The following is a 20,750-nucleotide window of genomic DNA, read 5'->3' as shown; positions in this document are numbered from 1 at the left end:
GCACCACAACTTGTCAAAAGTGCGTATAAAGCATATGCAGTAATGTACAAATGTCTGAGAAGTGAACAGTGTATGAGTCAGATACATGCTTGCGTGTGTATGGAGTGGAGAAAATCAGGTGTTGTGTTGGCGAATCTCAGGGAACATGGAAGTTTTGAAGGATGCAGTGATCCGACAACTAACAACTGATGCCGGCAGTTTGTTCCATGCTTCAGCAACTCTTAGCGTGAAAAAATGTTTCCGAAAGTCATGGGAGCTGTGCTGTTTTCTGACTTTGTAAACATGTCCACGGGTGTTAAACAGGTGGAGTTTGAAAAGGTGCTCAGAGTTATTGTTAGTAAGATGGTTAATAATTTTATGGGTGTTTACCAAGTCAGCTGCCAGATTTCGGAGTTTCAGTGTGTCCATGCCCAGGGAAGTAAGGCGTTCAGAATATGGCAAATGCCTGATTGAGGGTATTCTCTTGGTTGCACGTCGCTGAACGGTTTCCAAACGATTAATATCCCGGGCAAGATAGGGGTTATATAGACAAGAGTTCCATGTCTAAGAGGTGGTTTAGGGAATTTTGAGACGTTAGGGTAATTAGCGATGTGCATGATGTGAAGTGACTGCAACTGCTTCCGACCAAACGATCGAAAGTAAGTGACGGACAAGGCTAACCCTGAACTTAGCTCTGCATTACAGAGGGCACCTACATTTACGTAATGGCGAATCTTCTGATACATGTGGATTCTGTATGATAAGAAGATGCATTACGAGTTTATTTTCGTGTAGAGTTTCTAGAGTAAGATAAACTGGACAGTTGAAAATGAACTGTCAAGAGTCAAGGCCACGGATACATACATACAATGCAATGCCAGAAACTGGATACGAACTGCCGACCCCTGGATGAGGGACGGCTATTCGATACATTTTTTGTTAGCTCGGTATTCGACGTAAAGAATAAAACAGAAAATAAAACGAAATGCTTGGATCTTTTCGGTTTGAACGGCAGTTTTTTCTAGTGGTGTCATATGAAATTGTCACCCATAATTATGACCCTAGTATCGATCTATTGCATTTCAATCTGTGTTAGGGTTAGTTAGAGTTAGGGGTAGGGGAAGGGTATCTTTTTTTCTTCAGAAATGTAAATAAACCGAATCTGTTTCTTAAACGAGGGACATATTCATACGGCACAGAATGTTGTTTACCTCAATAGACGTCATTGATTGGTTGAAATTGCAGAAATTGAAGAAAAAAAACAACAAATATCTTACAAACTATAGAATTTGCTCAATAAAGCCAAGAGAAAAAGGTGTTTTATAAACACATTCTACCAGTATACGAAGTTTTAAAATGTTTAGTTACCTAGAAATTATGTTAAAAACTGCCGGTCAAACAGAAAAGATCCAATAAAACAAAATGCTTTGACATAGAAACAGCTGTGTATTATAGCAAAATGTTTCATTTGAAAGGGACACATCACATGTGAAATCACAACAAGATTTACAGAAATTGTTGTACTTTTAAATTAAAATTAAAATAATACATATGCAACAGGAAACAAAGCAGCGATGAATCCACCTTTTTTACTTTTATAGAAAAGGTCATGAAAATAACAGTACTTTTGCCTGATGTTATCTCGATAAATAAAGCTGTCTGCATGCCTCGCATAATCGACGCGATTTGAGATTCACACATGTAACAGATTTGCTTTGGGAATGTTTCGTTTTCCGCTCAAACAATTCCGCTTTTTATAACATTCGCTTTAGCTCACGTTTTAAATTAATTCCTTAATTGAAATATTTCTACTCTATCTTATAAATAAATAAATCATTTTTTTCAATACTTCATTATTTTGACATTTCTTGTTAAATGATTTTATGGTGTTGGTTATTTGTTATTGTAACATTAAAAAAGTTGTCCTCGTTACGCGCTATTCTAATTAAACATCATTGTGATATGATCATTTTTTTTTTCAGATAGAAAAAGAATATTTTATCAAATGCGACAGTTTCTTTTTCTTAAGACGATGAAATGAAATTTGAGAGAGATTTGACTGCTGTTTCTAGCACGTTTTTGACAACATGGAGGCACTGTAGATGTTTTGGAAGAATGTACAGCGATATGAAGAATAACAAGCAAAAGTGTTTTTTTTTTTTAAAAAAGACATTGAAATTGTTGGGTATCAAAAGAAACGCGTAACCTTCAAGTCAGGTGTGAATCAGGACAAGCGTGGATGGAAGTTTACAAGAAATAGTTCTACATCTTTTAATTTTTTTATCGTTGTTAAAAGCTAAATATTGGTTGTCAAGCGATGGTGGGGGACAAACAGACACAGAAATACACACGCACATTATATATATATATATATGATAGGCTTCTTTAAGTTTCCATTTACCAAATCGACTTACAAGGCTTTTTTTGGCCCGAGGCTATAGTAGAAGACACTTGCCCAAGGTGCCATGCAGTGGGACTGAACCCAGGACCATGTGTTTGGGACACAAGCTTCTTAACACACAGCCACTCTTACACCTATATAATTTAAATAATGTTGTGTCTTGAGAGAGTCATAGTGTTTTAATATCACTCCTCACAGATACAAAAAATTTGTTTCAAAACGAATTCACATAAGGAATATTGCAAACCAGATTAAAAAATAATTTAAATACTTTATTTCTAAAAGAAAAAAAAAATCTTCACCACCACAAAAAAACCGCCCCCCAAAATACATACAGTGTTAGATATAGTAGGCGTTTGAAATTTGCTGCTTCCTCTATGAGCTCTAAATGTCCCCACCCTGCAAGTTTGTAAACTGAGACCCTTTCCTGTCCTGGTCATGTATTTTTAACCCCTTTGATGCTAACCCAGCTGAAACTGCCTCTGGTTCAGTAGTACAAATGTTTTGTTTTCATAAGTTTTGAATTAAAATCTTCCAGCAAACCTTAGTCACAATTTATGTTCCTAACACTAACCGAATGATAAGTTATTTCACTAAATTCTTTGTTACATTTCAAATCGATTGAAAGAAACACAGAGCATCTCAGAATAAATCCAGTGACGAAAGGGTTAAAAATATACATTCAACTGAGGGAGAAGTCTTCCGTGATGCAACTGTGCTAAAAATAGTAGTTTCTAACTTTGGCTTGTGGCCAAAGATTCCAAGGAGATGACAATCAATTAAATCAACCGTAATAGTTAAATGATGGTAGCTATTTTTAACAGTTTTTAATCAACACTGCAAACATATGTTTACACCCCCACAAATATATGTATAACAATTCCTGTATATATAAGTGATGTGGAAGATATTAAGCGACTAGAATCCTTCGATCACCTCTGTCTACGCCGCATCCTTTGTGTCCGATGGCATCACTTTGTCTCCAACAATTAGGTGTGACACCAGTGCAAAATCACCTCCCTCTCATCCTAATGAGACGTCTGCGTTGGCTGGGTCATGCCCTCCGTCGTCAACCAGGAGAATTCATCTACGAAGCAATTGCCCCAGCTCCCCTTCAGGGTTGGCAAAAGCGATGTGGTGGACAACGAAAAACCTGGCTGATGACAGTCAAGGCTGATCTGGAACCCAACCTAGGCCTCCATGTCTACGGCGTTCGCCACTGGAATAAGGAGTGGTTGGAGATCATGTGGTCATTAGCCTCAAATCGCCAGGTCTGGTCAGCGTTTGTGAGAGATGCAGCATTGAGGATGAATGAAGCCAGCTCAACCCACCCCGGATGAATGCTGTCTCAAGACAAGAAGACAAGATATATACGTGTATTCTCATTCATACATACATACATGTGTGGGGGGGGGGTGACTGTATATTATGGTTATGGTAATAACCAGACTATTGGAATTTGTTATACATTGCTGGTCACAATGCATTTTGTATCATTTTAGCATTTGAATGACACCACCCTGCTGGCTAGGGGAGCAGGCCAACGCTCCCCTTGATTGGAAGGTTAATCAGTCACAGGGTTACCCATTTACCCAACTGAGAAGACAGGAGCAATGTGAAATGAAGTGTTTTGCTCAAGAACATAACACAACCTGGTTTGGTAATCAAACTCACTACCTCATGATTGTGAGTCCAACACACACACAAACAATAATGAAACAAGTGTTCTATTGTGAAACGCATACACACAAGTCCTAGTTTATCCACACTCACACACACACACACACACACACACACAATAATACATCAAGCAATGCTGGTAACGTCAATCTCCCAGACTTATCTTGATATAAACCAAAGAGGTGTATCTGGCTTGGACCATTCCTCTTTAATTACAGCTGTGGTTTTTGTGTTAATTTGGTTTAATTATTGTTTAGTAAGATTAGAATATTTTTGTGGGTTTATAAGAATTAATGCTATTACAAGTACTTTTATATTGTGAGTTTGTGCCGTTTGTGAGCATAAGGCAGATTATTGTAATGTCTTCTTTAAGACAGACTAGGGTTAATAATAATAACATTTTTATTAATAATAATAATATAATATTTTAATAATAATAATAATAATATTTCAATAATATAATATTTTTAATAATAATTAAAAATGATATATTTTAATAATATATTAATAATAATAATATTATATAATAATAGTATTATATAATAATGATATATAATAATAATGATAATAATAATAATAATCATAACAATAACGCTGAAGCAAAGTAACACCAAATATATAGTGAATGTGTTTTTATTGGCTAAACTGGCAAAATGACCATCCCTAAGTACAACAATAATAATAATAATATTTTTAGTCAAATGAATTGACCCCCAGTACATTCTTCTTTAAAGCATGGCACTTATTCTATCGATCTCCTTTGCCAAACTGCTAATGTTACAGGGACATAAACACACCAACACAGGTTGTCAAACAATTGTCGGGAGGAGTAAACACAAACACAAAGCGCACACACGCACGATGGGCTTCTTTCAGTTGCCATCAATCAAATCGACTCACAAGGCTTTGGTCAGCCGAGGCTATAGTAGAAGTCACTTGCACAAGGTGCCATGCAGTGGGACTGAACCAGGGACCATGTGGTTGGGAAACGAGCTTCCTCCACACAGCCATGCCTGTGCCTGGTATGAGTAAACCTATGTTAGTTTTATTTCATTTATATAGCCATGTTTGTTCCTTTTTGAGCCATGCTTGGCTCATTAGGGCCGGTTTCCTTGGCGTATAGGTTCCCCACCTGGATGGGATGCCAGTCCATCACAAGTGAGCTGCAAGATGCAGGAGGAAAGAGTGAGAGAAAGTTGTGGTGAAAGAGTCAGTAGAAGTTCACCATTACCTTCTGCCGGAGCTGCGTGGAGCTTAGGTGTTTCACTCATAAACACATACATCGCCCGGTCTGAGATTCAAACCCGCAATGCCTCAAACGCGAGTCCGCTGCTCTAACCACTAGGCCATGTGCCTCCACTTATATAGCCATAATAAATAAATGCGCCCATTTAAAGCTTAGCCAGGCTCATGGGCCCGGTTTCCGTGGCGTATGTGTTTCCAAGCTGGATGGGACACCAGTCCATCGCAGCGGTACTCTTTTTTGCCAGCTGAGTGGACTGGAGCAACATGAAATTGAGTGTTTTGCTCAAAAACACAACGCATTGCCCAGTCCAGGAATCGAAACCACAATCTTACAATCATGATGCTGACACCCCAACCACTGAACCACACGCCCCATACTATTTATATACCCATACTATATTAAAAGCTTTATTATTTTTGGCATGGGGTCAGGCAATGACTGAGCTGATAGAACCATTAGCATGTTAGACAAAATGCTCAGTAGCATTGATGTTGTGAGTTCAAATTCCACTGTGGCCAACCTTACCATTCATCCTTTGAAAGTTGATAAAATAAGTATCTGTCAAGTCCTGGGGTCTTATTCTCACATAATTGATGTCTGCTAGCTACACAAAACACATGTTCATCATCATCATCATCATCGTTTAACATCTGCTTTCCATGCTAGCATGGGTTGGACGATTTGACTGAGGGCTGGCAAACCAGATGGTTGCACCAGGCTCCAATCTTGATCTGGCAGAGTTTCTACAGCTGGATGCCCTTCCTAGCGCCAACCACTCCAAGAGTGTAACGGGTGCTTTTACGTGCCACCGACACAGGGACCAGTCAGGCAGTACTGGCAATGACCTTGCTAGAGTCTTTTTACACATTCCACTGGCACAGATGCCAGTAAGGCGACGCTGGTAACGATCATGCTCGAATGGTGCCTTTTACATGCCACCGGCACAGAAGCTAGTTGGCCGCTCAGGCAATGATCATGCACGGATGGTGCTCTTAGCACCCTACAAGCACGGAGCTCAAGTGCCAGTAAGGCGACGCTAGTAACAATCACACTCGAATGGTGCCTTTTATGTGCCACTGGCATGGAAGCTGGTTCTGCATTCTGCAAGTCTAACTGATTTGCCCTACCCCTCAAGAACTTCAAAGAAATCCCAAAGAAAGAATCATACATATATGACATTAATATCAATTGAAATTAATCGAAACCATGAAGGGATTCTTTGTGGAATTAGGAAAATAAGAATACTCAATACACTAATGTAGAGCCAATAATTTATTAAAAAACTGAGACCGAGTGAGTCGCTATCCAAGTTCCGTGGCTACACTTCTGTAGACAGCATGTGTAAAGCTCTATCTGGATGCTATATATAGATTTTTTCTACCTATAAATAGAACAATTTAAAACTTCAGTCATGATTCAATCAGCAACCAATTCCGATATATTGTGAATAAATCTTTGGGTATAGGCACAGGAGTGGCTGTGTGGTAAGTAGCTTGTTTACCAACCACATGGTTCCGGGTTCAGTCCCACTGCGTGGCACCTTGGGCAAGTGTCTTCTACTATAGCCTCGGGCCGACCAAAGCCTTGTGAGTAGATTTGGTAGATGGAAACTGAAACAAGCCTGTCGTGTGTGTGTATGTGTTTGTCTCCCTAGCATTGCTTGACAACCGATGCTGGTGTGTTTACGTCCCCATCACTTAGCGGTTCGGCAAAAGAGACCAATAGAATAAGTACTGGGCTTACAAAGAATAAGTCCTGGGGTCGAGTTGCTCGATTAAAGGCGGTGCTCCAGCATGGCCACAGTCAAATGAGTGAAACAAGTAAAAGAGAAAAGAGAGAAAGAGTTTAAAAGCTGCGCCTAATGTTACCAAAGAGTAGATCAGTTCTGCACTTGACTCTTATCTCTTCTTCCAGATGAAGCCTGTGGACTTTATATAGAAAAAAAGAATGCAGAAAGCATAGTCAGTATACTCTTTTACTTGTTTCAGTCATTTGACTGTGGCCTTGCTGGAGCACCGCCTTTAGTCGAGCAACTCGACCCCGGGACTTATTCTTTGTAAGCCTAGTACTTATTCTATCGGTCTCTTGAAATTTTGGGGGAGGGGACTAGTCAATTACATTGACCCCAATGTGTAACTGGTACTTATTTCACCGACCCTGAAAGGATGAAAGACAAAGTCAACCTCGGTGGAATTTGAACTCAGAACATAGTGAAGGGCGAAATACCGCTAAGCATTTTGCTTAGCGTGTTAATGATTCTGCCAGCTCACTACCTTCTTAATAATAATAATAATAATAATAATAATAATAATGCTTTCAATTTTTGACACAAGACCAATATTTTTGGGGGTGGGAGAGTTGATTACATTGACCCTCGATGCTCAACTGGTATTTATTTCATCGACCCTGAAAGGATGAAAGGCAAAGTCAAGCTCGGTGGAATTTGAACTCAGAATGTAGGGACGGGCAAAATACTTCTAAGCACTTCATCCAAAACGCAAACAATTCTGCCAGCTCTCCACCTTCATAATAATAACAATAATAATAATAATAATAATAATAATAATAATAATAATAATGATGATAATAATAATAACAAGATGATATATGAAAAATACATATAACCATCACCATCATCATCTTTAAACTGCTGTTTGCCATGCTGGCATGGTTTGGACAGTGCCACAGGAGCCAGTGAGTCTGAAGACAACACGAAGCTACAATGCCTTTGGAAAATGAGACACCAAAATGATGATGATGTTGATATCCTACACAAATATATCAGACCATTGTCCCTATTTTGGCCATCATAGCCATAATGTTTCGACCATTTTATCTTCAAGCTTTCCTTTGGCACCTGTCATATTTAGTAATGTTCTTGGAATTTCAAACCTAACTGATTATTAAATCCACAGAGCTAGATTAATCTTATTCTATTATCCATTCAAATGATGTTCTACTTGTCACATCATTTGCCCATTCTACTTCAGCCAGAGAATATATTATCTGGCTGCCACAGAATCTGATTTCACGCCCACCTGCTAAGTACACGGAATACTTAATATTTGTATTCATTATCTCATTCTTTCATAGGGTTTTAGGCAATGTTTGTGGCTTTCATGCCCTTCCTTTCTTAAAGGTACCCATATGGTGTTCAGCTTTATGTTAGTTACTCTACTGAGGAAGCTATTAACCTTTTTTTGGTACCACAATTTCATTGAAAAATAAGGTTTTTGATTAAATTATTTTTGAACATAATGAAGAATTTAGTAAACTTTGGTAACAGATTTTTATGAAGCCGGGTGGCTATTTGCAACATATCAGTGTATAACAATGGTTATTCTTCAACCCAGAAATTCTTTTCTGCTCTAGGTAACGAGGCCTGAAATTTTGGGGGAAGGGATCCAGTCGATTAGATCGACCCCAGTATTATAAATACAACTGGTATTTAATTTATCGACCCCGAAAGGATAAAATGCAAAGTCAACCTCAGCGGAATTTGAACTCAGAACATAAAGACAGACGAAATACCACAAAGTATTGTGCCCGGCGTGATAACATTTCTTATTTCTTTACTGCCCAAAAGGGGCTACACACAGAGGGGACAAACAAGGACAGACAAACAGATTAAGTCGATTACATCGACCCCAGTGCATTACTGGTACTTATTTAATCGACCTTGAAAGGATGAAAAGCAAAGTTGACCTCGAAAGGATGAAAAGCAAAGTTGACCTCGGTGGAATTTGAATTCAGAACGTAGCGGCAGACGAAATACCGCTAAGAATTTCGCCCAGCGTACTAACGATTCTGCCAGCTCACTGCCTTTCTTCAATTGAGAAATTAATACAATGGTGTGGTTGTGTGGTAGGAAGTCTGCTTCCCAACAACATAGTTACAGGTTCAGTCCCACTGGGCAAGAGTCTTCTTTTCTAGACTCTGACTGACTAAAGCCTTGTGAGTAGATTTGGTAGACAGAAACTGAAAGAAGCCTGTCATATGTGTATGTGTGCTTTTGATTGTCCCCCACTAGTTTGATAACTAGTGTTGGTGTATTTACGTCCCCATAACTTAGCAGTTGGGCAAAAGAGACCAGTAGAATAAGTATCAGGCTTTTAAAAATAAGTCCTGGGGGTTGATTTATTTGACTAAAAATTCTTCAAGGCAGTGCTCCAACATGGCCACAGTTTAACGCCTGAAGCTAGTAAAGGACAAAAGACATCGACACACACGTACATTAGAATTTGAGTCTCTTTATCACTGTCCCTTTTTCAATATATATATATAGTTAATCCAAACATGAAAATACAAAGAGAAAACACAACGCGAGGACGTGGAACAAATATAGTATTATTGGACGCTCAGGAAGGAAGGGAAGAAGGAGGGTTTAACGTTTTGAGCGGAGCTCTTCGTCGGAAACGTAGGAGAAGGAAAGATCCAAAGAAGGGAAGATAGAGGAAAAAAAAAAAATCGCCAACGGTACACACGCGGTCACATATATATGGCATTAGGAAGGGCATCCGGTTGTAAAACTCTGCAAGATCAAGACCGAAGCCTGGTGAAGCCATCTGGTTCACCAGCCCTCAGTCATTCGTCCAACCCCATGCTAGCATGGATTGGACGGTTTGACCGGGGTCTGGGAAGTCAGGAGGCTGCACCGGGCTCCAGTCTGATCTGGGAGTGTCTCTACAGCTGGATGTGAGTGTAGAGAGTGCTTTTTATGTGCCACCAGCACAGGGGCTAGAGGAGACTGGCAACGTCCACGATCGGTTGGTGCTTTTTACATGCTACCAGCACGGATGCTAGTCAAGGCAGCGCTGGCATCAGCCACATTCAGATGGTGTTTTTTACATGCCACTGGCACGGGTATCACAACTACAATTTCCATTTGACTTTTATTTTGATGTTGATGTACTTGACTCAATAGGTCTCCTTAAGCACAACAGGTCACTCTACGATCCAAAGTTAGCACAGCAGGCCATCCTGCAAGCCATGAACTCACTTTATTTGTCAGGTCTTCACAATCACAGCATATCTCCAGAGGTCTCCGCACGTAAAAAGCATCATCTGTTCGTGGCCGTTGCCAGCACCGTGCCGGTGGCATGTAAAAGCACCATCCGTTCGTGTCCGTTGCCAGCCTCGCCTGGCCCCCGTGCCAGTGGCACGTAAAAGCACCATCCGTTCGTGGCCTTTTGCCAGCTCCGTCTGGCACCTGTGCGGGTGGCATGTAAAAAGCACCCACTACACTCACGGAGTGGTTGGCGTTAGGAAGGGCATCCAGCCGTAGAAACACTGCCAGATCAGATTGGGCCTGATGCAGCCTTCTGGCTTCACAGACCCCAATGGAACTGTCCAACCCATGCTAGCATGGAAAACGGACGCTAAATGATGATGATGATGATATATATATATAAGATATAACTTAGATATATCAAAACCGTCTAAAGGACAGATGTATCCAGAGGCACTTCTGGTAATTACCTCAGTATGTATGGTCCTCGTCATAAGGTATACGGTAGTGGATAATTTAAAAGGTAAACCGTGGCTTAATGTATATTAAGATGATAAGAAAATGGAGAAATAAATAACAATGAAAAGTGGATATTTGGTGATATCATCCTTATATATATATATATATATATATATATATATATATATATAGTGATGTAGACACAATTAAGCTTGACACATACATACAGACAGACAGATAGACATACACATATATCCACATACATTCAGAAAGATAAACAAATATATACATTATACATAAAATATATTCACAAATAGCATAAAAAGTACAGAATATTAGGATGTGGTCTGGATTTGTGTTGAAACAGCATATCACTGACGACCTCTTCCCAGTCAAACAACTGCAGAAGTTTTAGCCAATCATAAGCCACCATACCTGGTGTTTTACAAACTACGGAAAACTTTTGGGATTGTACTACACTGGTGTAGATGAACATACTGTGAGACCCATGATCAGATATATTGTCAGTATAGTCAGAATTGCTACCAAGTACCGTGAGGAATTTACCATGCAGAGAGGTGTCCATCAAGGCTTGGTTATCAGCCCTCATTTGTTTTAGTTCTCAGGGTTATAATAAAGGAGTTTGAATAGCTAGTTGTAGGCATGCCATTGATCTAGTTCTCACCCATGAATCTACTGAAGACTCAGAGAAAAACTTTCAAACCTGGAAGCAAAGCCTAGATCTAAGAGTCCTCAAATATAAAAGTTTTATATAGAAGGAAATGATCCTTCCTACAATAGGTACAAGGCCTAAAAATCACTGGTACTTAATTTATCGACCCAGAAAAGGATGAAAGGCAAAGTCGACCTTGGCGGAATATAGAAGGAAATAATAATGATTCCACTACCATATGGGAAGTGGCTATAATCAATAGACAGAAGAGGATTAAGTAGGGATTCTTCACGGTATATCTAAAATAAAATATGAGAACACAAAGGCCTAGTAGCATCACAGGCAGACTCAGAAATATAAAAAAGACTTCTTATGTAGCAAATATGACCAAGAAGTTGGGAGTTAGAAACCCCACAAAAATTCTATCAAATGCTCTGAAGGCTTCATAGGAGCAGATGAAAACTTCTGTTACCTAGGTGACCTAATTAATTGGTAGGGGGAGCTCTAAAAGAAGAGTGGAGGAAAATGTGCAGAGAGCTTTTACTTCAGTGAGTGACAAAAGGATTTTTCAAGAGAGACTAGAAATAGTAGCTAAATCTCTCCTTCAAATCATGCATCATTTTCAACCTCCGGTCATTACTGTCGCATGTCCAAACATTCATAGGGCCTGTTATCCAGTTTCTAAGATGTGTAATTGGCCGAGACCACAACAATCTTCCAGAAAATGATGCTGGTCATCACAGGGCTTACTCATTTACAGATGGGTGGACTGGAACAATGTGAAATGAAGTATTTTGCTCACATAGTACTGCCTGGTTCAAGAATTGAAACCACGATCCTGTGGTCATGAGTACAACACACTAACAACTAAGTTCTCTTTTACTCTTTTACTTGTTTCAGTCATTTTGACTGCAGCCATGCTGGAGCACCATCTTTAGTGGAGCAAATCAACCCCAGGACTTATTCTTTGTAAGCCTAGTACTTATTCTATCGGTCTTCTTTTGCCAAACTGCTAAGTTACGGGGACATAAAGACACCACCATTGGTTGTCAAGTGATGTTGGGGGGACAAACACAGCCACACAAACATATACAGACACACACACATATATACATATATATGACAGGCTTCTTTCAGTTTCCGTCTACCAAATCCATTCACGAGGCTTTGGTTGGCCCGAGGCTATGGTAGAAGACTTGCCCAAGGTGCCACGCAGTGGGAATGAACCCAAAACCAGTGGTTGGTAAGCAAGTTACTTACCACACAGCCACTCCTGCGCCTATGTCTTCACTTCGAATCATACCCACCATCTTAAAAATGGTAACACTGGGTCATTAGAGAATATGGTCTGGCATGCAAGAAAAAAAAAACTGTATGGTTCCAGATGGAATGCTTTTGATCATAGATCTTCATTAACAGGGCTGGTTAGGGGTTAAATAAAAAAGATATTCACTTTCTAAGTGAAGGGTAGAGTTATATGATGTTAACGTATGGAATGGAATGCTGTATGGAAGTGGAACATGGGCACTATCTGCAGAAGATGAGCAAAGTTTGGAAAGAAATGAGGCGAGCATGCTGTTCTGAATATCTAACAGGAGTGAGCATAAAAGACAGAGTAGGAGCTAAGAAAAAAGAAAATTAGGTAAAGGAGAAATCCGATTGGAAACCTTTCGTTATAAGTACATGACGTCATTCACCCACACAACCTTCTTTAATAACATAAAGAGGTGAGGCTGAAAATGAGGGTGAAGGACGTGGTCCCCTCATACAGACACTCTGTAAACCAGTATCGAAGTATCACCACCAGATGTAACCTGTATTGACATGTACTACATATGGAGGACGACCGCTGTTTTTTTAAAAAAATGGAATGTGATCTAATTGGAAAGAACCCGAGTGATGTGGCGTGGGTGTGTAGATTACACATGCCCGCTTCTCTATGTGTGTGTATGTGTTGGTTGCAGTCAAAGCTATGTGATGTCTAAGGAAGCGAGGGTGGTCATTTTGGGTAACAGACAGGGTGGACAAAACCCTCACTACGCCCATTGACCAGTAGATTGAGGGGATTACAAAGGACCGCAAAAAATAGTGATAGGAAGTGTTGGAGAAACATCGGCCTAACGTCTCTGCAAGCATGGAAAATGGATGAACATAAAGTGATTACATACATACATATACTTACTCACATATATACATATACTTCACACACACACACACACGCATGCATGCATGCAATGGGACCAAACCCGCGGTTTCGAGTTCGTCCGCTGCATGTCACATTTGAACAAGTTTGAGTAAGCCGCGTACTCGGTGACACTTGGCTGTGTCAATGACGATGCAATTAAATACCACCCTCTACAATTGTATTAAGTTCTTTATTCATTCAATTTTCTTTCTCTCTCTCTCTCTCTCTCTCTTCTCTCTCTCTCTCTCTCTGTATATGCACACACACAAACATCTATACATACACGCCTACACTATACAGCGCGCTTTAATCTTGTGTAATGTATGTATATATGTATGTAGGGGGAGAATTCACGAAAAATACGAAGACAGGTGGTGTAGACAACAAACAGCCGTATTAGTATAACGCTCGAGAAATGAAAAAGTCTTTAACGTTTCGAGCCTACGCTCTTCCACAGAAAGGAACACAGAAAGAAACAAGGACAGAAAATAAAGAATGTGTTGTGGCTATATATATAGTTGTGTCTGGGGAGAGTCATTCTCTTTTAGTGCCTTATATAACACACTTACCGGTAAAGTTTCCGCTCATCAAATAAGTAAATGGGTGGAAACTTTACCAAGGGGTATGTTAAATTATAAGGCACTAAAAGAGAATGACTCTCCCCAGACACAACAAACTATGCTTCAATACACGAACTCACATAAAGAATCTTGCAAACCAAATCCAAAACCGAAGTATATATATAAAGGGGTTTTGTATGATTGTGTATAGAGGGATATATATTACTCAAAGGAATTCCAACTCTGTTTTTTATGTTTTATTTATATTCTTATAATATTAATGTAGAACATAGAATATATAATATAAATAGTATATATAGTAAAATGAAATGAAGTATTGGTTGTCTTATTGAATAGATGAAATACTGAATATCAAATATTAAGGGACTAGTATACTTTCTTGCATTTAAGCAGTCTTCAAGGTCCCAGGTTGTGACAGGAGTGTTTCAACTGTGTGTGTATATATATATATATATATATATACACACACACACATATATATATAATTATAATAAGGGTTTAGCAACAAGTTGCTTGACTACATACCGAAAATTTTTTTTTAATTTTCCCCCTATATCTGTAATGAGTATATATATGTGTGTGTGTGTATATATATATATATATATATATATATATATATATATATATATATCACAATTACGACTTAAATGTATTTAATGAAAGAAAGAAAAGCACAAAGAAAAATTCGACACGTATGAATGTAGCACAGTAAGTACACACACGCGCACCAGAGAGCCACCTACACTTTCCGTATAATATTCACGGTCACGGATCACTTTTATTCCTGGTTTCCATTCAGACTCTCCGACCAGTAATTCATTCGATCAAGATGTGAAGTACAACATGATTGTAGTAATCGAACGAACTTGTTTATATTAATTCGCTATTGGCCGTTTGTCATTGTTTACAATCAGGTGAAACGAAAGTAACAGTAAAACCATGTCAGCCAGGGTCGCGCGTCGAGGTCGTTTCCTTTTTAGCGGCTAGAAATAACAGCCAAATCTTCTAATTCGCATTCGACCGTCTTTAAAGAAAGACATTTGGTAATATAATTCTACAAACATGTATTTAAGAAAACAGAAAAAAAAAACAACGTTATGGTGATAGGTCTGTTGCGTCAAGTTTGGTCTAGTGTTAAATAACATCGGAGATATCCTACGTTCAGTGAAAATTCCTTGACAGAAATGTCTGAACGAAACAAAACGTTTTGACTGCATGCAGATGCATGCTTGCTTGGATGCGCGCACGTGCACACATTACATAAGCGAGATGTTTTAGAGTGTGTATAAGAATATGTGTGTGTGTATATATATATATATATATATATATAATATATATATATATATATATCAACAATCCCATGTTATACGAGATTGTATAATAGCATAAATACAAAATTATATCTGTCAAAAAAGAGCATTATAAATATATACACACGGAAGAACATCAAAATCTCTCTCTCTCTCATACAGAAAGATAGATATATGTATGTAGATAGGTAGGTAGGTAGATAGATAGGGAGAGAGATAGATAGGTATGTATGTAGATAGGTAGATAGAGAGGGAGAGAGATAGATAGATATGTATGTAGATAGGTAGATAGAGAGGGAGGTATGTATGTAGATAGATAGAGAGAGAGAGAGATAGGTATGTATGTAGATAGATAGAGAGATAGATAGGTATGTATGTAGATAGATAGAGAGATAGATAGGTATGTATGTAGATAGATAGAGAGATAGATAGGTATGTAGATAGATAGATAGATAGATAGGTATGTATGTAGATAGATAGATAGATAGATAGATAGGTATGTATGTAGATAGATAGATAGATAGGTATGTATGTAGATAGATAGATAGATAGATAGGTATGTATGTAGATAGATAGATAGGTATGTATGTATGTAGATAGATAGATAGGTATGTAATGTAGATAGATAGATAGGTATGTAATGTAGATAGATAGATAGATAGATAGATAGATAGATAGATAGGTATGTATGTAGATAGATAGATAGGTATGTATGTAGATAGATAGATAGGTATGTATGTTGTAGATAGATAGGTATGTATATAGATAGGTATGTATGTAGATAGATAGAGAGAGAGACAGACAGACAGACAGGTAGATAGATAGATAGATAGATAGATAGACGAGGATGCATAAAAAATACATGTGTATTAAGCATGGATAGTGTAAACATACATGCACGCATTGTATAAGGATATTTTTCAGTGTTATCAAAGCGAAAAAAATAAAACATCACATAATAATAACAATGCTTTCTCAATAAGACCATAATATACAAATAGAAAAATCACACTTAAACTATATATATATAAATGAATGAATGAAATAATTTCAAAAAGTACTTGCCTTTTGGCCACAAATGTTATTAGCCAGAGAGAAAATTGAACCGTAGACTATAAATCCTTAGGCTGTAACCTCGGTTTATTAAATTTTTTTTTTCCCATTCTTTCATCTTCAAAAAAATTGTAATAAAAATATTAAGTTTGATATAATTTTTTCTCTTTGTGGTTTTTATTTATTATTTTTTTTTTGTTTTAGGTGTTTAAATTTCGCTGTCGAAAGCTTTTTTTTTTTTCTTTCTATCACATCGTTTTAGCACTCTTTGATAAAGTTTCTGAGGTCCTTCCCGTTTTAAATAGGTTTTTTTTAATTGATTTTTTTTTTTTTTTGCTTTTGTTAAAGAAAATTTTTTTATCAATTTTGCTACCTTCTTGCAATTCTAATACATGTTTGTTTGTTTTTCAATGTTACTTTTTAATATAATTAATACTTAACATTCTTATTTTCCAGATATTTGCTCTTAAAGAAAATGCGTCCACGCATTTTCTGTTTCGGTCACCCCTGCTTTAGCAAAGCACTGAAACACATAGTTCTCCCCATGATTGCTATCCCAGTACACGATATCTCCACAAGTGTAAGATATCGCTAATTCCAGACGAGAACCCACACTGAAGTCAGCTGGGGTAACAATACTGAAAGAAAACCTGTCCGTAGGGCCGTCACACGAACTATGAACGTAAGAAGCTATGATATCATGGTGAATTTTCCAATCATCCGTTGTATAACGCACTTGAACTATTTTGTGGAAACCGATGTTAGCCACTCGAATAATGCCTGTAATTGTCAGATCAGATATAACGGCATTTTCCAAGCACACTTTCTCTGCGCACACCCGTCCCATGAATCCCTCATTGGCGGATGGTTGAGCGAAGCATGCTGTGAGATACCGTGCACCCATCGATTTTCGATCACTTTCTATACCGGACTGTAAGTCTGCGAGTGCAGAAGCGGGAATTTTCGGCGGAGAGTCCATATTTAAGACGTGAATTACAGATTCCAAATCCAGTCCCATAACGTCGGCAAAACGTACAACTTTCTTCCTACGGGGAGTCCCCGGAGGGGTTTTTGTTGTCTTCAAGGAGGTCGATTTTCTAAGTTGGGTTCTAGAGAAGTTAAATTCATCGTCATCGTAAATTGGACTCTGTGGGGAGAGGAGGTCGAGTAGTTTTGTATCATTCCTTGGACTATTTGAAAAATATTCTTGTACACTACTAACAATGTTTCGACTTGAAGAGCAATTCGTATTTTCCGCACATACTCTTTCCGCACAAACTCCGGCCATTGGGGCTTCCCCGCTAACAGTTTCTTCCAAACTGTTTCCTGCAGCCGGTAAGGAGTGAAGCGGGCTATTAACAGTGGACTTGTCATTGTCTCCGTTTGCCATAGACCCAGTAGCATTTCCTTCAGCACCAGCTGACAGTGGCTGCAGGTGAGTGGCATAATTAGTGAAGCGTTTTAAAATACCGTTTGAATCTCCGCTGTCGTCAGTCTGTCCTTCATGTTTATCGGATTCCAAACTAAGATCGTCCATTAAATTGATATAAATTCCTTCGTCAAACGAAGGGATATAGTCTTTTACCCGGTACTCATCCGGATCTTTATCATCCGCCGTGTCTGCCATGATGATGCTGTTTAAGAGAAGATTGCGACGCTTAGACGGAAACTTGTCGAGCGCTTTAGGAACTTCGGGTTGACGCTTAATGGGTATTCCGTTTAGGTATATTTCCTCCGAATAAGACAGATTCCGGGGTAAGAAGCGACTGTATGGTGAAGAAAAAGCACACATGGCAATTGAAGAAAATCCGTCATAACTGATAAGACCATTGATCAGTAGTCTTCAGCGAAAAATACACGAGAAAGTCTGAGGAAATTAACTTCTAAATTAACATCGACATCAGAACATTTATATTAAATAAAAGTGTGTATTTACCAGTCAAGCGTTTACAAATTCGTTCTAACAGGTTCTCTGTGTTCTTTTCTTTCTTTCTTTATTTTAATTTCACATTCACAGAAAAGAAATATATTTTTCCTTACGTTAAACAGTAGGCATATGTTTTATATAAATATATATTATTACCTTCACGTATTCTGATCAGCAGCAAACAAAAAAAAAAACGTTCGCTATATCGTACAAGGTATGGTAGAAATTCGAAATATTCCCGGCGTAAGCAAGCTTTGTATTATATCCAAGCAAAATAGAAAACACAAACCTTCATGGACGTTTTCAATGAAGGTGAAGGATCCGCGTAGAAATCTGTGTTTAGTGATAGATTAAAGATTTGTGTAAGCCCAAGCCCACTATCGCTCTTTGCGCACGGAAGGCCTCACTGTTTCTGTTTTCCTCTGTCTCTCTCTCTGTCTCTTTCTATCACTCTCTCTCTTTTAATATATACAGATCTACTAAGCACGCAGATACAAAATAATTCACTTTAGCACTACTAGTACATTTTAATTATGCATTTTCCTACCCCCACTGACGACTATATTTCATTTTGACAGTTTGGTGCGTCGGAGTGATCGCGCATATTTTACATATATGTATGTAAGTGCGTGTATGTATATATATATATATATATATATATATATAGGTCTGTGTTTGTGTGTGGGGGTTTTCGCAGCAATGTAGTCCTGCTCGAAGCGGAATCCTCAGTATTTGACAATTCGTCAGCGGTAAAACGAAACAGAAGCAGTAAGTGGGCTGCTATGACGATAACAGCAACAAAACACGAAGCGGTTTTAAAGAATCTTTTTACACAACTGATGACTAAAAGATGTCAGTTAATAATTTAAGTGAATCCTTTGAGAAAAATCTGTTGTTGTCGTTTCCCCATTTCAGTTTTTTCCGAAGGAAAAACAACCCACTCGATTGAAGGTGAGGTGTCCTTTACCTTCGTTAATTTCAAGGTTGTAAGATGTCACAATGACCTCCAGAGGTTAAAGAACTACAGTTATTATAAAACCTGAACTGGCACATTCATTACGGTTCGAAATTATGCTGAATCTGGTCTACAAAGATATGTTTTTAAATATAATTATAGATAGATATATACATGTGAATAAAATATTTAATTTATTAATTAAGAGCTTTGGTTGTAAATTTGTTTTTCAAATAAATATTATATTAGCAATTAATTTCATAATTACGTCATCGTTGATTCGATAATGTTCATGTTGAAATTTAAAAGAAAGTATAAACTTATATTATTTAATTAATTTAGCCCAAAGAAACTTTTTATTAACTATTAAGTTTTTATTTTTAAACTTATTATTATAATAACGAAACCCATTTCAGACGGATAATTGTTTTAGTTTACTACATGTTCTGTCGCTTCTGCTCAACAAGAGAAGCGATTATCGAATTCGACCTTCGCCTTGGCTGTGGAAAACGTGCATTCCTGAACGTAGAACTTTAGTGAGTTATACAGGAGTAATCTTCCACGACGCAGTTTCGATTCCAGAGCAAAGACCGCATGACCGGAACACAGTTTAAATTTTCTTTAGTGTATAAATATGATCAGAATATTTCCTTGTTACGCTAAACTTTTTGTTGTTGTTATCCATTACCCTTCAATCTAAACCAGTCGTGGGCAACTTGCGGCCCGCGGGACTTTGAGTGACGCTCTTGCAGCCAACCTGATTCTGAGCTCTGTCTCATATGCGGCCCGCTTCTCAAGAAAAATTGCCTATGCCTCATCTAAACAAAGGGCACTGAATATACCTTTAAAAAAAGGAGCGGGGAGTTGATTTAGTGCTAAACTCCTCCGGGGCCAGTAGAATAATTACCAATAATATAACGAATCAGTTCAGTGTGCTATATCTTCTGCTCGACAAGTGACCTTATACAAATATATAGAAACCTGTTTTTATCCCTTGAAATCTCAGCAACTCAAAATGTGCGTCGTTGACTTGTAAGGGACAGTAAAATCTGGTATTCAGTTTCGTACCCTGTTAAACATATTGTTATAAAATAAAATAACTAGAGATTTTAAAGAAAATTTAGTTGCAGTTTCCCATTTCGTCACTCTCACAACAATAGCTAAATTAATTAATTAATTAACTAACTAACTAATTAATTAATTAATTAATTTGATTTAATTTAAACTCAAGCACCACTCCTGCATAGGAAGCAGCAGGTATTTAAACTTTTAAGATTTCAATTTACTTATAAA

General features: G+C 38.0%; 1 protein-coding gene and 1 long non-coding RNA gene across 2 annotated transcripts; one reads left to right on the top strand and one right to left on the bottom strand.

Annotated features, from left to right (window-relative positions):
• Nucleotides 1-375: 375 nt before the first annotated feature.
• LOC118762406 lies at nt 376-15,388 on the top strand. Its single transcript, XR_004998151.1, has 3 exons — nt 376-534; nt 7,998-8,004; nt 15,378-15,388. It is a non-coding gene; the product is annotated as an uncharacterized LOC118762406 (long non-coding RNA).
• A 1,362-nt stretch (nt 15,389-16,750) lies between these two features.
• On the bottom strand, nt 16,751-19,445 carry LOC115209134. Its single transcript, XM_029777283.2, has one exon. The coding sequence runs from the start codon at nt 18,365-18,367 to the stop codon at nt 17,042-17,044; it is 1,326 nt and encodes a 441-aa protein (XP_029633143.1). The 5' UTR covers nt 18,368-19,445; the 3' UTR covers nt 16,751-17,041.
• Between the last annotated feature and the right edge of the window lie 1,305 nt (nt 19,446-20,750).

Source organism: Octopus sinensis, linkage group LG3, assembly GCF_006345805.1.
Source record: "Octopus sinensis linkage group LG3, ASM634580v1, whole genome shotgun sequence".
In the NCBI taxonomy this organism is placed as follows: Eukaryota; Metazoa; Mollusca; class Cephalopoda; order Octopoda; family Octopodidae; genus Octopus; species Octopus sinensis.
The sequence above is the reverse complement of the archived record's forward strand: the minus strand, read 5'-3'. Positions and strand labels throughout refer to the sequence as shown.